Consider the following 17,738-nt stretch of genomic DNA (forward strand, 5'->3'; position numbering starts at 1 on the left):
TTTTACCCATTAGTTTTAAGCTTTAGTCATTAATGTTTTTCCTGCCGAAACGCTTTGCGTAATAGTGGCTTTAGGCATTGTATGTACTAGCTCTATCTATTAAGCCAACAAACTTTGTAAATCTCTATAATGTATGTACCTTACCTAAATAAAAATTATTATTATTATTATTATATTATTATTATTAAAAAAACCCAGTATATAGGCAAGACAACAACATCTCTTTCTAGGCGTTTTAACCGATGCATAAGCAACAGGGCCTCCATTAAGGAACATATAATCTCTTCCCACAACCAAACCATCGCCAGAGAAATCCTAGTAAACAACACAGAAATCATTGATAGATACAGCGATAGCAGGCGGCTTGACGTCTGCGAGGCTCTACACATCAAGAAGTCAACACCAGCAATCAACAGCCAATTAATGCACAACTATATTCTACCCACCTCAAGACTCCGCTCCAATATAGAAGCATCAAGAAATATGGACCAATAGGCTTTCTACAAATCACTTCCATTCAATACCCATTGTTTCGTGTTCTGTCTTGTGTTTAGGAATTTAATACCCTATTAATACCACCTCACCCCATCCACCTCACTCAAATGTAGATATAAACAAATCGAAGATGTGTAAGTTCTATTCAGTTGTGTATGTGTAAGCTAAAGTCTTTGAAAATGTAATAAGTTTTACGAAACGCGCTCAAGTGTCGCGTCAGACTAGAAATAAAAATGAATTTTGGAGAATTGATTTTTGAATTACCACCAACAGTGAAAGAAACGTACGAAAGATCGAGAAAATTCGTGTTAGAATTATTAATCTTACTTTTTCGGTCATATTTAATAATATATGTCTACAGGAAAGACTGCTACCAAAATATACTAATAAATATATATATATATATATATATATATGTCTAGTACCTAGTAGCCAGAACGCACTTCTCGGCCTACTATGCAAGGCCTGATTGCTTAATAAGCCAAGTTTTCCTGAAATAATATATTTTCTCTAACTTTTTTCTTATGAAAATGATAAGCTCCCCATTTCATTATGTTTGAGATCAATTTTTTTTAATTGGAGTTAAAAATAACGTAGATATATGACCGAACCTAACCAACCCTACTAACCTAAACCTTACCTATCTTTATAGGTTAGGTTAGGTTAGGTAGCCGAAAAAGTTAGGTTAGGTTAGGTTAGGTAGGTTAGGTACTCGAAAAACAATTAATTCATGAAAACTTGGCTTATTAGGCAAATCGGGCCTTGCATAGTAGGCTGAGAAGTGCGTTCTGGCTACTAGGTACGACATATATATATATATATATATAGATATATATATATATATATATATATATATATATATATATATATATATATATATATATATATATATATATATATATCTATAGTTAGGTTAGGTTAGGTTATATATATATAATATATATATATATCTATATATATATATATATATATATATATTATATATAGTATATATATAATATATTATATATGTCGTACCTAGTAGCCAGAACGCACTTTTCAGCCTACTATGCAAGGCCCGATTTGCCTAATAAGCCAAGTTTTCCTAAATTAATATATTTTCTCAAAATTTTTCCTATGAAATGATAAAGCTACCCATTTCATTATGTATGAGGTCAATTTTTTTTATTGGAGTTAAAATTAACATTGATATATGACCGAACCTAGCCAACCCTACCTAACCTAACCTAACCTATCTTCATAGGTTAGGTTCGGTTAGGCAGCCGAAAAAGTTAGGTTAGGTTAGGTTAGGTAGGTTAGGTAGTCGAAAAAACAATTAATTCATGAAAACTTGGCTTATTAGGCAAATTGGGCCTTGCATAGTAGGCTGAGAAGTGCGTTCTGGCTACTAGGTTACGACATATATATATATATATATATATATATATATATATATATATATATATATATATATATATATATATATATATATATATATATATATATAAAATAGAATTCCTGCAAGTTCCCTTCGGAACGCCTAATGAAGAAAAGGGGGGGAAGGGGGAGGGGCAGATTACTTAGCTAGGAAACGATGGGATCTCCAGTGTCTTGTTGCTTCCATTTGTCACCAGCTCATTGAAGTCCCTCACTGACTTATATATATATATATATATATATATATATATGCGAACAAGCCTGAATGGTCCCCAGGACAATATGCAACTGAAAACTCACACCCCAGAAGTGACTCGAACCCATACTCCCAGAAGCAACGCAACTGGTATGTACAAGACGCCTTAATCCACTTGACCATCACGACCGGACATAATGAGGTGATAGCCGAGGCTATTTGAACCACCCCACCGCCGGCACTCGGATAGTTAATCTTGGGCATAGCATTTTACCAAATCACCTCATTCTTTGGGGCACACGTGAGGAACACAAAGTCACTTCTGGGGTGTGAGTTTCAGTTGCATATTGTCCTGGGGACCATTCAGGCTTGTTCGCATTTGTGTTCCTCACAAATGCGAAGATTAACAATCTTTGGACAACACCCACCAGTGGGCCTCGAACCCAGAAAGCACAACTACCTTCAGTAGCTGCCATAACTAGTACGCTTTAAACCCACTACACCATCAGACCCTACAAAAGAAGTAGAGACTTCGAGATATATATACACCTCAAATATCTCCACTTCCCGAGGGCACTAGACAAGTTTGAGGTTACTCTGCATTTTTCATCAAGCCACTGTCAATGTGAGAAGAACTCGTGTCCATGCTATAAGCCTATACTTGCATAAACCACAAGTGAAGATTAACAATCTTTGGACAACACCCACCAGTGGGCCCTCAAACCCAGAAAGCACAACTACCTTCCAGTAGCTGCCATAACTAGTACGCTTTAACCCACTACACCATCAGACCCTACAAAAGAAGTAGAGACTTCGAGATATATATACACCTCAAATATCTCCACTTCCCGAGGGCACTAGACAAGTTTGAGGTTACTCTGCGTTTTTCATCAAGCCACTGTCAATGTGAGAGAACTCGTGTCCATGCTATAAGCCTATACTTGCATAAACCACAAGTGAAGATTAACAATCTTTGGACAACACCCACCAGTGGGACCTCGAACCAGAAAGCACAACTACCTTCCAGTAGCTGCCATAACTAGTACGCTTTAACCCACTACACACATCAGACCCTACAAAAGAAGTAGAGACTTCGAGATATATATACACCTCAAATATCTCCACTTCCCGAGGGCACTAGACAAGTGTGAGGTTACTCTGCGTTTTTCATCAAGCCACTGTCAATGTGAGAGAACTCGTGTCCATGCTATAAGCCTATACTTGCATAAACCACTTGTATAGTGCCCTCGGGAAGTGGAGATATTTGAGGTGTATATATATCTCGAAGTCTCTACTTCTTTTGTAGGGTCTGATGGTGTAGTGGGTTAAAGCGTACTAGTTATGGCAGGTACTGGAAGGTAGTTGTGCTTTCTGGGTTCGAGGCCCACTGGTGGGTGTTGTCCAAAGATTATTTATATATATATATATATATATATATATATATATATATATATATATATATATATATATATATATATATATATATGTCGTACCTAATAGCCAGAACGCACTTCTCAGCCTACTATTCAAGGCCCGATTTGCCTAATAAGCCAAGTTTTCATGAATTAATGTTTTTTCGTCTACCTAACCTACCTAACCTAACCTAACCTAGTTTTTTTGGCTACCTAACCTAACCTTATCTATAAATATAGGTTAGGTTAGGTTAGGTAGGGTTGGTTAGGTTCTGTCATATATCTACGTTAATTTTAACTGCAATAAAAAAAAAATGACCTCATACATAGAGAAAAGGGTTGCTTTATCATTTCATAAGAAAAAATTATAGTAAATATATTAATTCAAGAAAACTTGGCTTATTAGGCAAATTGGGCCTTGAATAGTAGGCTGAGAAGTGAGTTCTGGCTACTAGGTACGACATATATATATATATATATATATATATATATATATATATATATATATATATATATATATATATATATATATATATTATATATATATATATATATACGCTTTAACCCCCTGGAGCGGGTTAAGGCGTACCTGTTATGCCAGTTGCTGGAAGGCTTCTGTGCTGGCTAGGGTTCGAGTCTCCTGGTGGGAAAGTGTTCTAAAGTTGTATATATATATATATATATATATATATATATATATATATATATATATATATATATATATATATATATATATATATATATATATATATACGTGGCCTCATATTCTCGCTGTTCCCTGGCGTCACATATATCCTCGTCTTCCTTAGGTAATACAGACGTGGCGCCGATCCTCTCGACGCACTATGGGAGAGCGTTCTGCGGGGCATCCCACGCTGGTTAAACAACCTGTCTTCTTAAAAATAACATCGCATTTGGCTGTTTGCCCGTGTGGCGTTATTGAAAGTTTCCCCTCATAACCTTTCCGAGTAAGCCGGACGACTCAAACAAAAACGGGATAGTACTCACTTTTGTGAGCCAAATTTCAGTTAAAATTATATCCACTTTTGGCCATAGCGCGCATATGAGTCAAAGTGACGTTATTTTTAAGAGGACAGGTTGACCTCAACACTGGATCTTCCCTGAACCACGTTGCTCTGCGAGACGTACCTTCTCCTGGTATCCTCGTCCATTTCTTGGGTAATGCAGACATGGTGCCGATCCTCTCGATGCACCATGGGAGAGCGTTCTGCGAGGCATCCAACGCTGGTTGAACAATCTGTCCTCTTAAATAAAACGTCGATTTTGGCTGTTTGTCCGTATGGCCGAAAGTGGACGTAATTTGAAAATAAAAAAAAATTAAAATAAATTTAAGATTTTTTTTTAACAACAGTTAGTTAAGGGTCCTCTGATAGGTTAGGTGGGCAAGAAATTCTCATAAAGTTTCAAAACGTTATGAAAAAGTTAATTGAAAGATTCCTCTCCTAACCTTTCCGAGTAAGCCAGACGACTGAAACAAAAAACGAGACAGTACGTCACTTTCGTGAGCCATTTCAGTTCAAATTATAGTCCACTTTTGGCCATAGCACGCATATGAGTCACAAGTGACGTTATTTTTAAGAGGACAGGTTGACCTCAACACTGGATCTTCCCTGAACCCTGTTGCCCTGCGAGATGTACCTTCTCCTGGTAGCCTCGTGTCAATGCCCAGTGCACTGATTCACTGCCATGGAAGAAATTATGATGGCTGACTTCACTAGTTAGGTCAGTTTAGATACTGGGTGCCGTCACTGTCTGTTCACTATATTCACTGTCTTGATAAGTTTAATATAACACTCCCTTTCTAGGGTCACAGTCAACATTCAAATTGCTTCTTCACAGGCGAAAATCATAGGAAGAACTTGCTTACCATGACCTTGGTTGTGTCTTCACCAACCTCTTCAGCGGCTATTCCTTGTAGGATTCACACACACTGGGGTTGTAACTACTTCCGATGCTCACTGGTGAGGACTCACTATATAGACTTCAATGGTCAGTCCATTCACGTTGACCCACCAAGGTCCAAATGAAGGTACTTGCAGCTTCCCCTCACTGAACCCAGCAATGCTATCGAATGCCTTGCACACTCATCAGATCTCTTTACCGACAATAATTTTTCCGACCTTCTTCCAGAAAGGTCCCCTTGGCGTGTCAGGTGTGGTCAAAGTCCTGTTGCCTCTCCACCGGGCTTAAAGCCCGTTGGAGGGTCTTCTCCACCGGGCTGGAGGAGGAGGTGGAAGGAAGAGGAAGGCCTCTTCCCCTTCCTAAGTGGTGGAAGAGGAAGGCCTCTTCCCCTTCCTAAGTGGTGGAAGAGGAGGCTTCTTCCACCACTTACGATTGAAATCTGCCGTTTTCCCGAGAGCACCTAAAGTCATGACCTTCCCATTTGGAATCTAGCTGAACAGTGAGAATTGCTTCATTCACTGGAGTGGGCTCGGTGCCTGCTGATGACATCACAGGAAGCTCGTCGCTGATTAGCCGAGCACCTCAGCCACGACCACTCACCTCTCTTGTGTGAGCCTAAGGCATGCAGCGCTGGGTTCCAAAAGCTCGTCGCTGATTGGCCGAGCACCTCAGCCACGACCACTCACCTCTCTTGTGTGAGCCTAAGGAATGCATCGCTGGGTTCCAAAAGTTCCCGGATGCGTCGCTGCCCGCCCTGGTAACATTTTGTTTTGCAATGTGCCACAATTTATGCCTTTACAGCCAAATATTATGCAAGATTGTGTTCAATACTCGTTCCTTTTTAACTTCAATTACAGCTTGGGCCGTCTGCGATCTTTCTAGGTGGGGTAAAAATTACTCTTGATGCCGGAAAGGACTGTAATTAGATGGCGATCATACCATCCTTCTCAGTTTCATCACTTGATCTTGTACTGTTATTTCCCTCTTGATGGAGCTCTGGAGCAGATTTGGTTGGGTCTTTGCTTAAATTTGCTATGCCATTTTGATACTGTCTCTCTTCTTTACTCACACCGAAGTACTAATTTCTGACCTTCTGGTATCTGCCTCTGCTCTCTGGTGTCCTGATATTTCTGTAGTTTATATATGCATTTAAATTTAAGTGCTTAGCTTCCTTACATACCTGATTGAACCACGGATTCCTCTCTTGCTTTTCAATGTTTTCCTTTTGAGCTAGGATGAACTTGTCTTCTGCCTCCTGACTCTGGGTGCTATAATCCATTATGTCTTGTACGTACTTTTCTCTGGATTTTAGGTAAAAACCTAATGTACCTTCTTATATATAAATAAATAAATAAGAAATAAATAAATAACCTAGAACCTATAAGTTGTCTGACTTTAGCAGATAATTAAGTTGAGGATTATTATAGGTTCTGTTATCTGTATATATCTTCCATGCTGAACGTGATTCTTGATCGAGCTACCTCTAACTTTCATGCTCTCTGTACCTTTTTACCACCTCTTAGCCTCTATCACCCTCCTCATACAGGCTCGCACAGTGTTTTTGATGTGTTGCGGGTAAACAGTGGGCGCCGCCATCTTACCCTCTCTTCAGTCACCCCCATCATGGTCTCCTTCACCACCTCCAAATTTACAGGAGTCTTTGGCATGCTGGCGCTGGGCATCTGCGCAGGGCTCATGAAACCTGTGTACTCCTCCCTCGGGGCCGACCAGTTCAAAGTTCCAGAAGAGCGGGAGCAACAGAAGAGGTATGTTAAAGTGGAAGAGGTTCATCAGGAGGTGAATTGGGGATATTGACGGCTGGGAAGACGAGGGTTAACAGTTGGTGGGGTTTTGTAAAGGAATTTGATGGGTTTGTAGTGTGGCTGATATTTGTCCTTGCTATACACAGTAGGAAGTTGTTACGGACCCGAGTCCAGCGTCGGAGCACGGAGCAGTGACGACAACGCCATCTGTGAGTCCGCTCCCGAAACCCACTCCAAATGGACGACGCCATCTAGTGGGGACAGGATAGGCCAGCAATAAGTGTTGGATTCCTGTCCTAGTCAGCTCATGACGTAGCCGCTGCTGACCTCTGGTGAGGTGGTGCTTAGACAGTGAACGCCATCTATGGAGTGAAGAGGTGGACGTTTGTGTCTAAGCTTGTGAGTGAAGCGTCCAGTATTAATGACTGTGTCTGATTGCAGAGTCGACCTGGGACTGCTGTGTTGGACGATGGGATCAGTCTACCCAAGGCAGCCAAGGTCTCTTCACCAGTCTGCTGAAGAAGCTGTGAGTCACCCCCGGACGAACTCTGTTGAGAGTAATTGCCTGCCTGAGGCGTGGCAGTGTCGGGAATCGCCTTATCCGGGGTTGGCTGGTGGAAGAGACCACTCACTGGGGTGCTGTATGAGGAGAGTGACCAGCGAGTCACACGAGGCTCCTGGCTAGGGCTTGCAACCCTAGTATCGCTCGTGGAGTGGCCTACACAGCGGAGCTGATCGGTACCTGCCAGCTACAGGCTGGATTGTGGTTGAAGGCCATCACGACGAAGCACCCAGTGGGACTGTGATTTGGCTGGCCTGTGGCCAGGGTAGATTCGCAGTAGTCATCATGGATTCATCATGGGCCACGGAAGAAGGAACCAGGGCTACCCAGAGTGAGCGTGGCCGAGTATCCAGTGTCTTCGGAGGAAGACGAACCTGTACATAATTGTGTAGTTATAATCCCAGTGTGTGACTGTTATTTATACATGGTGGTGGAAATATATATCAGAAAAACTGGATCATTTGTATCCCTCCCCCTTTAATTTAACTTGTTATGGAACACACCCCTTGAAAGCCTCTACTAACTTGGGGCCGGATTCCCAAACTATACTACCATCAGAGAAGAACCCGGTTGCACCCCAGTAGGGCTGTAACAGAAGTTCAATTAAAAAGTTGCAGGCAAGCTCCGGAACAAACTCTCTGAGAAAAGCGTTAACAAGGACTTAATGCTTGATGATGGAAAACTAATTGATGGATGGAAAAGACGTGTGCTTTTTAGTTTGCTTCAATAATACTTTGTAATTTTGTTGAAATGGTAAAGTAGTTATGAAAGACTAAACAATCCTGCTCTCGATGACGTGTTAGATGGAGTTATTAGTTCGTTTTTGCACATAAACCAGAAAACTGGTAAGTTGTCATCTTAGCACTCTCTAAACTTTCTGCTGCAGATTCTTTTACGTCTTCTACTGGATGATCAACGCTGGCGCCTTCGTCGGGCTATTCATAACAGCTCAAATACGAGACTCTGTCCAGTGCTTCGGTGATGACTGCTACTTCCTCTCCTACATTATAATGGCCGGCCTCATGGTTGTCTCCACCGTCATCTTCGCTGTTGGTCAGTCCTCTAGGATAATAATCTTTATTTTTTTATTATTTGTTGATGTATTTTAATATAAGTAATGTGATTTAATATGTGCACATTTTGATAATATAACGAAACATTATAGCAAAGCCACAAAAACGTGATTGTATCCTACTTTATTAGGCCCAGATCACTCCTCGGTATATTAGGCCCAGATCACCTCCCAGTATATAAGACCAGATCACTCCTCGGTATATTAGGCCCAGATCACCTCTCAGTATATAAGACCAGATCACTCCTCGGTATATTAGGCCCAGATCACCTCTCAGTATATAAGACCAGATCACTCCTCAGTATATTAGGACCAGATCACTCCTCAGTATATTAGGCCCAGATCACTCCTCAGTATATTAGGCCCAGATCACTCCTCAGTATATTAGGCCCAGATCACTCCCCAGTATATTAGGCCCAGATCACTCCCCAGTATATTAGGCCCAGATCACTCCCCAGTATATTAGGCCCAGATCACTCCCCAGTATATTAGGCCCAGATCACTCCTCAGTATATTAGGCCCAGATCACTCCTCAGTATATTAGGCCCAGATCACTCCTCAGTATATTAGGCCCAGATCACTCCTCAGTATATTAGGCCCAGATCACCCCTCAGTATATTAGGCCCAGATCACTCCTCAGTATATTAGGCCCAGATCACTCCTCAGTATATTAGGCCCAGATCACTCCTCAGTATATTAGGCCCAGATCACTCCTCAGTATATTAGGCCCAGATCACTCCTCAGTATATTAGGCCCAGATCACTTCTCAGTATATTAGGCCCAGATCACTTCTCAGTATATTAGGCCCAGATCACTCCTCAGTATATTAGGCCCAGATCACTCCTCAGTATATTAGGCCCAGATCACTCCTCAGTATATTAGGCCCAGATCACTCCTCAGTATATTAGGCCCAGATCACTCCTCAGTATATTAGGCCCAGATCACTCCTCAGTATATTAGGCCCAGATCACTCCTCAGTATATTAGGCCCAGATCACTTCTCAGTATATTAGGCCCAGATCATTCCTCACCAATGTAACGTACTATTATGTTACGTTGTTGGGTAGATTAAATACTGTGTTTTGTGAGCTTCATATTTATTTAGTAGTTCTGGATACAGCAGTGTCGCAGTAGTTGAGACGGAGCTTGGAGCAGAGCAGAGAGCCGAGTGTGGCCGGAGTCGCGGAGCTATATGTGGGAGAGTGTTGTAGCTGGATGCTATCCTAGTCTGCTGCCTGTTTTGTGTCGAAGCTGTAGCGTCTTGGAGACGATTAGAACTGCATACGCAGAGTGCTACATTCTTGACTGGAAATTGTACTGTTTGCTATTCTCAAATCGCTTGCTTATATACAGTGACTACACCTCACAATAAGATAGGAGGGCTGAAAAACCGTTACCGGCATATAGGGATGGGATTATAGCTTGTGTAGTTAGTGTTAATTAGTTATGTCATTAAGATGATGAGATAAAGGAGCGAGTATAAGTTTACTCGCTACAGCATATTAGGCATTGATCACTACTCAGTATATTAGGCCTAGATCACCTCACAATATATTAGGCCTAGATCACTTCTCAGTATATTAGGCCCAGATCACTCAGCATATTAGGCCCAGATCATGCAGCAGCATATTAGGCCCAGATCATGCAGCAGCATATTAGGCCCAGATCATGCAGCAGCATATTAGGCCCAGATCATGCAGCAGCATATTAGGCCCAGATCATGCAGCAGCATATTAGGCCCAGATCATGCAGCAGCATATTAGGCCCAGATCATGCAGCAGCATATTAGGCCCAGATCATGCAGCAGCATATTAGGCCCAGATCACGCAGTAGCATATTAGGTCCCAGATTATGCAGTAGCATATTAGGCCCAGATCATGCAGCAGCATATTAGGCCCAGATCACGCAGTAGCATATTAGTCCCAGATTATGCAGTAGCATATTATGCTCAGATCACACAGCAGCATATTAGGCCCAGATCACGCAAAAGCATATTAGGCCCAGATCACACAGCAGCATATTAGGCCCAGATCACGCAGCAGCATATTATGCCCAGATCACACAGCAGCATATTAGGCCCAGATCACGCAAAGCATATTAGGCCCAGATCACGCAGCAGCATATTAGGCCCAGATCACACAGCAGCATATTAGGCCCAGATCACGCAGCAGCATATTATGCCCAGATCACACAGCAGCATATTAGGCCCAGATCACGCAAAAGCATATTAGGCCCAGATCACGCAGCAGCATATTAGGCCCAGATCACACAGCAGCATATTAGGCCCAGATCACACAGCAGCATATTAGGCCCAGATCACACAGCAGCATATTAGGCCCAGATCACACAGCAGCATATTAGGCCCAGATCACGCAGCAGCATATTAGACCCAGATCACGCCGCAACATATTGCACTATGGCAAAGCTGCCTGTTAGATCCTGAGCCACAATACAAGTACAATATTATTAGTTAGCATTGGGAATGTGATCACAGGAGGAGCTATGGTGACCTCAGCAGAGTAACTGAGATGAGTTGTTCAGCATGTCTGAGGTTGGACAGCTACACCAACCTGTCCTCTTAAAAGTAACGTCGCTTTTGGCTGTTTGCCCGTATGGTCGAAAGTGGACGTAATTTGAAAATGAAAAAAAAATTAAAATAAATTTTGATTTTTTTTTTTCAACAACAGTAAGTTAAGGGTCCTCTGGTAGGTTAGGTGGGCAGGAAATTCTCATAAAGGTTAAAATTTTTATGAAAAATGTTAATTGAAAGTTTCCTCTCCTAACCTTTCTGAGTAGGCCGGACGACTCAAATAGAAAGCGGGACAGTACGTCACTTTTGTGAGTCGATTTCATTTCAAATTACGTCCACTTTTGGCCATAGCGTGCATACGAGCGAAAAGCGACGTTATTTTTAAGCGGACGGGTTGGTAGCCCTTCGCAGCAGTGCAGACAGTATTGGTGGATTATGTGACTGGTTATCATGAGTAGCGTGCTTTTGTGTTATGAGAGAATAACAGTTGGCCAATAATTTGAGAGAGATAAGGGAATTCTTCAGAGATAGGGATATTAGGGATTAGGATGTGTACCAGTGGACGCTGGGGTGCAAAACACAGGTTGGAGACCCAGTAAGCCATGTTGTGGGCTAGTGTAAATACATGAAATATACTGTGTACATATTTGTGAATGTATAGATTTGATACTAGCTGCATTTTTATTATTAACCTTTGTGTTCACTGCCAATGCAGTAGCCTCGTTGTAGAGGGCTTGTGTCATGCTAATGACATATATGTGATTAATATAACTTGAATATATAATGAAATAATATTGAGATACATTTACATACGAGTTACAACATTTGGTGGCAGTAGTAGGATTTGGTGGGAAGAGAGCACAGTGAGAGATTGGTGAAGGATTAGCTGGGATGTATAACATAACCTCTTTCAGAGCATTTACCTGAACAGAAGAGCCGCCTGGTTCACAGACTGGCGACACTCGGACTATAATGACGTGTATCTGATGCTTGTTTGAACGGAACCGACATCCTGGTGTACCAGATGTCTTCACAAACAAGATGACTCCAACAGAGGGTCATTCATACCTCATTCACAATTTCTGCTGCTGCATTCTAAGTTAGTTAGTTTAGTTCATTTATTATGCACCCCATACCTATCTTGTGGGCGGTAGTGGAAAGGGTTACAGAGGCACATAATGGGCTCAGGGACTGAGCCTCACAATTCATTTAGCTAAGCAAGTTACAATCTTGATGAGCTAGTTACGAAATTCAATATAAGTCGTCACATCAACAATGGGTTCGATATCGACCTCAAGTACAGGTTCTAAATTAAGCTACTGACATATGTGGAGAGCTAGTGTCAAAATTTATGTTTGTCCTGCACACCGCCCCCCACCCAGTGGGCAGCGGTGGATAGGTTACAATCACTCAGTTACTACCTACATTCTAAGAGAGAACTTTTGACATTTTTTCCTACAACAACAGACTCCTCTGGGCACTACTGTAGTGTTTCAGGTACAGGCTCCTCTGGGTTCAACTCTAGCGTGTCATGTCAAGGCTCCTCTGGGCACTACTGTAGTGTGTCAGGTACAGGCTTCTCTGGGCTCAACTGTAGTGTGTGTCAGGTACAGGCTCCTCTGGGCTCAACTCTAGTATGTCATGTACAGGCTCCTCTGGACTCAACTGTAGTAGTGTGTCAGGTACAGGCTCCTCTGGGCTCAACTGTAGTGTGTGTCAGGTACAGACTCCTCTGGGCTCAACTCTAGTATGTCATGTACAGGCTCCTTTGGGCTCAACTGTAGTAGTGTGTCAGGTACAGGCTCCTCTGGGCTCAACTGTAGTGTGTGTCAGGTACAGACTCCTCTGGGCTCAACTCTAGTATGTCAGGTACAGGCTCCTCTGGGCTCAACTGTAGTAGTGTGTCATGTCAAGGCTCCTCTGGGCACTACTGTACTGTGGGTCTGTGATCATTATAACAGTTGTAAATTGGTGTGATGATTTTGCATTTGAAGATGTTGCGGGATGAAAGAAGTGGTAAATAAAGATCATATGTAATTCTGTGTGTAGTGATAGTTGTGTCTAAAGGTCGTTTGTACTACTATATAAGCTATGAAATTTTGTTTATTGTTGGGGAAGTGACACCGGGGGCATAGGAGTGTCTTTTTTTGTTTAATCAGGCAATGGTGGGTACCTACTAGTCGTTATGTGTTTATAATTTTACAGGACGGACGCAGTATAAGGAGGGGCCCCCAGACAAAATGATGATAAGAGCAGTTCGATGCATTGCACATGCAGTCACTAAGACCTGGGATAAGGATCGAAAGCCTGTGCAGCACTGGCTTGACCGTGCTCAGGACAAATTTGATTCTCGGTTGCTGCTGGACGTGAAGGTGACTTTGCATGTCCTTCTGCTGTTCTGCACCTTCCCGCTCTTCTGGGCTCTCTTCTACCAGACCTCCACTGGTATGATATTCCAGGCTAAACGTCTCGACGGCATGGTGGGCAGCTATAGGATCCCGCCAGAAATGTCTGCCAACCCACTGCTCGTTTTAGCTCTCATTCCGCTCTTTGATTTTGTGTTCTGTCCTTTTTTGGCCCGCGTTGGCGTCCTCACCAAGACCACATCCCGGATGATCGCAGGGATGTGCTTCACCATCATCGCCTTTCTGGTCTACGCAAGTGGTGAACCTGAGCGTGGAACAGACTTTCATTCCTCCAGAGCAGACAAGAATTCAGGTTTACAACGCACTGCCTTGCCAGATGGTGGTGGAGGTGCCCTTCGTCAAGTCTGGTCAGCTGAGTGTGGAGAGCTGAGGCCAGGTGGTTCTGCCTAGCTTGACTGTCACATATGGTGATGAGGTGGAGGCCAAGGTGATAGCCTCCTGCCTCGCCCCGGACATGAGACAGGTGAGAGTGAGGGTGCTGGGTGCCCATGAGACAACACTCCTTGTCACCTCCACTGGCGTGCTGGCTCTCCCTCCCACACTCGAGTACATCAAGGACGAAGATGCAGACACCAAAGTGAGTCTCAGTACACAACCATTTCTCAGTACCTCTGTTTCTTAGGTATAAAAGGCACTATGCTGATATCGACATAGACTATAGAGAGTAATCTCTACAGTCTACAGTTTATTGTTTCATGTAACTAACAACTGGAAAGTGTCTCATTAACTGAGTTACTTTGACGCCAATTTAACAATAGGATACTTCAATAAACTCAATAACAGGTGGGTAGTGGTGCGTAAAATAAAATTGATATGAATTATTTTTCCAACATTTTGCCTTTCTCATATAAACCTGTTAAAACATTATTAGCATAGTTTTTGAGTAATAAAGAAGTGACACTCGTCTTTATTGGTGTTATTATTATTAGTGTGGTTATTATTTTTATTATCATTATTATTATTTATTATTATTATTATTATTATTATTCTGATGGTGCCTAAGAAATAAATATTCTGTAAAATTTAGGGCCTAGTTTCCTGGTGTTGTTCAGTTGTGTTGGTTCCCCTGACAGGTGCGGGTGTTGGTGCCTGCGCACAACGAGCTCAACGTGACACTCACGTACGACACCATCCTCCACAACTTCCAACTCCTGAAGGGAAAGACGGAGTTCCAGCGCATCAGTCCCCAGGAGTACAAGGTGATGGTGGAAGAGGTGGAAGTTGGGGAGGCTGCAGTGTACCAGGACGGTGTGTACGACATCGTCATCACCACCACCGACGTCTTCCTCTTCCCCATGACGGCCCCTGCAAACGTCCACATGTTGTGGCTCCTTCCCCAGTACGTCCTCATCACCATCGGCGAGGTCCTCTTCTTAGTCTCTGGCATGGACTTTGCCTACTCGCAGGCCCCGATGGCCATGAAGTCTTCACTGCAGGCAGCCAATCTCTTCACAATTACTGCCGGCTTGTGGCTCTTTGCAGGACTAACGAGCCTGAGCTCTTCCACGGGGGCCTTCAAGCACCGAGCCTCGCACGAAGCCATCTTCTATGCTTGTCTCATGTCCGTCAACACCATAATTTTCTTCATGTTGATTAAGAGACACAACAAAAACTCGCCAGTAGACCCCGGAAAGGAGTCGAAGATGACAAGTGAAGCCTGTGAGCGAGACCAAAAACAATTAGCTTCTCACGACAATCCCACTTTCGTAATGGAACGGTCTGTGTAGCCATATTTTCTGTGATGATGGTTACGACTGGATTGTTCATGTGTCACGTATGAAAAACCATTCACCATGCAGTCCCCATGATGAAGTGGTAAGGCACTCGCTTGGCGTTTCGTGAGCGCTTTGTCCTGGGTTCGTACCTGGCCGGGGAGGATTTACTGGAGGCTCAAATTCAGCACCCATATACAACACATAACTAAGAAAGTCTCTAAAACAGTTGGTATACTCTGTAAAAGTAGATTTTATGAACCTAACTCTGCTCTCATCTCACTATATTATGCACTAATCTATCCCAATCTTAATTATGGTATCTGTGCATGGTTCAACCACTGCAAACCACTTTAATTCAACTGTAGTTGAATTAAAGTATCACCTAGCAAAAATCTGCTATCAGAATAATAACAAATTCTGCTTTCAGACAACACTCAGCCCCTTGTTTAAATCCCTAAACATGCTAAACATGAACTCCCTTCATATATTCTCTTGTGTCAACTACATTTACAAAACCCTGTTCTTAAATGCAAATCCTGTTCTGAAACTCTCCCTGGACAGATGTAATAGGACCCATAATCACCACACCAGAAATAAATATCTCTTTGATATTCCCAGAGTCAAACTTTTTCTGTGTAAACACTCTATGCAAATAAAGGGACATAGTCTATGGAACTCACTCCCTAATGAATTGAAAAGCTGTCCAACTTTTGCGTCATTCAGAAACAGAACTAAAAGTACCTAATTTCATCTTCGTAGTTTCCTATCTTGTTGCTTTAAAATTGCACTGTATCTAATGCTACCCAATCTCCCAATCATTATGTACCTAATCCAAACCACTTTACCATTGTAATCATTGCTGTCTTCTTACATGCGCAATCAATTTGCTGTATGGTGCCTATTAATCTTGTCTAAATTACCAATCAAGCTGTCAGTGTAATCAATCAGAGCTACCAATGTGCATTAATATACCTACTAATCTCTCCCATCTCATTTTTCTTTTTTCTTGCAGTGTATCTGTTATTTTATTAATTCTGCCTGAATTTACCTACTTAACATTATCTGTTAAATTAAGGACCTGCCCAAAACGCTGCGCGTACTAGTGGTTTTTCAAGATTGTAAATACTGTGCTATGTATTCTCACAAACCCATTGTACTTCTTGTATATAAATAAATAAATAAATAAATAAGTAAATAAGTAAATAAATAAATAATAATATGGGGTATAGTACGTGTACATCCGTAGGCGTTGGATGTTGTAAGTAATATGACACTGGTTGGCCGGCTTGTGGTCAACTGGTGCCTATAGGAGAGACAGTCAGTTTTCAACTCACCGCAGGCCTGGCTGGACGCACCTTCACAACACTAGCTGATGAACTGTGTCTATCTCTCTATCTCTTCTTCTTCTTTCTCTCTCTCTCTCTCTCTCTCTCTCTCTCTGCATGAGAGACCGCCGAAGAACCACCCCAGCACGGGCAAGAACAACACCATCCTCCTGAAGCAGAGCTTGGGGCTGCACGAGCCCCAGGAGAAGGACGTCCGAGCCCCGCATCTATGTGTTCCAGACAGAGATCATCACAGCCCCCTTTCACCCGTGGCTGACTTCCTTCATGACCCAGCAGGAGGAATAATAATTATCAATTACACCAATTATTATAATAATAATATAATTAATAATTATTACTCATCTTTCTGCTGGGTCACGAAGGAAGCCGGCCATAAGTGAAATATACATATAGGGCCACCATGCCCCATGACATGCTCAGTACTATAACCACTCACCCACAGACTATACAAAAGTTTTGGAGTCATTTACTTGACTTTAAACCTGCAATTCCGTGACTATGACCTGCAGCGCTCGTGATTATTTTGGGCAAAGATATTTCATCAAATCATTTCATCATTTTAGTGCTGCATGAGCATCATTTGCGTGCGCACGTGCTGAGGCGCATTTGTGTGCTGCATTTTGTCGTTATTGTGTCATAAAATACTACAGTTTCTAAATATCACTTTCAAATTGTAAATCATTTGCTAAATATCTTTAACAACTCCTACATGTAAACTAACTTTCTGTTTAGTTTTAAGTATTACCCAATTATACATGTAAATAAATATCCAAATTATGTTTACATCAGCCCATCCTCCTGTTTTGATAGTACTGTTGTTGTTGATATAGGGGCGATGACGATCAAGGAATCGGATGCGCCCCAGCTGAACGATACCAGAAAA

General features: G+C 42.2%; 2 protein-coding genes across 2 annotated transcripts; both read left to right on the forward strand.

The window, feature by feature from the left end:
- Positions 1–7,065: 7,065 nt before the first annotated feature.
- LOC138371740 (solute carrier family 15 member 2-like) lies at positions 7,066–14,184 on the forward strand. The gene is made up of 3 exons (XM_069336760.1): positions 7,066–7,208; positions 8,654–8,820; positions 13,574–14,184. The coding sequence occupies exons 1-3, from the start codon at positions 7,066–7,068 to the stop codon at positions 14,182–14,184; spliced, it is 921 nt and encodes a 306-aa protein (XP_069192861.1).
- Positions 7,835–16,106, forward strand: LOC138371518 (solute carrier family 15 member 2-like). The gene is made up of 3 exons (XM_069336400.1): positions 7,835–8,820; positions 13,574–14,371; positions 14,868–16,106. Exons 2-3 carry the CDS (start codon positions 14,249–14,251, stop codon positions 15,519–15,521), a joined length of 777 nt encoding a protein of 258 aa, XP_069192501.1. The 5' UTR covers positions 7,835–8,820; positions 13,574–14,248; the 3' UTR covers positions 15,522–16,106.
- The last annotated feature ends 1,632 nt before the right edge of the window (positions 16,107–17,738 follow it).

The sequence above is a fragment of the Procambarus clarkii genome, chromosome 36, assembly GCF_040958095.1.
Source record: "Procambarus clarkii isolate CNS0578487 chromosome 36, FALCON_Pclarkii_2.0, whole genome shotgun sequence".
Taxonomy (NCBI): Eukaryota; Metazoa; Arthropoda; class Malacostraca; order Decapoda; family Cambaridae; genus Procambarus; species Procambarus clarkii.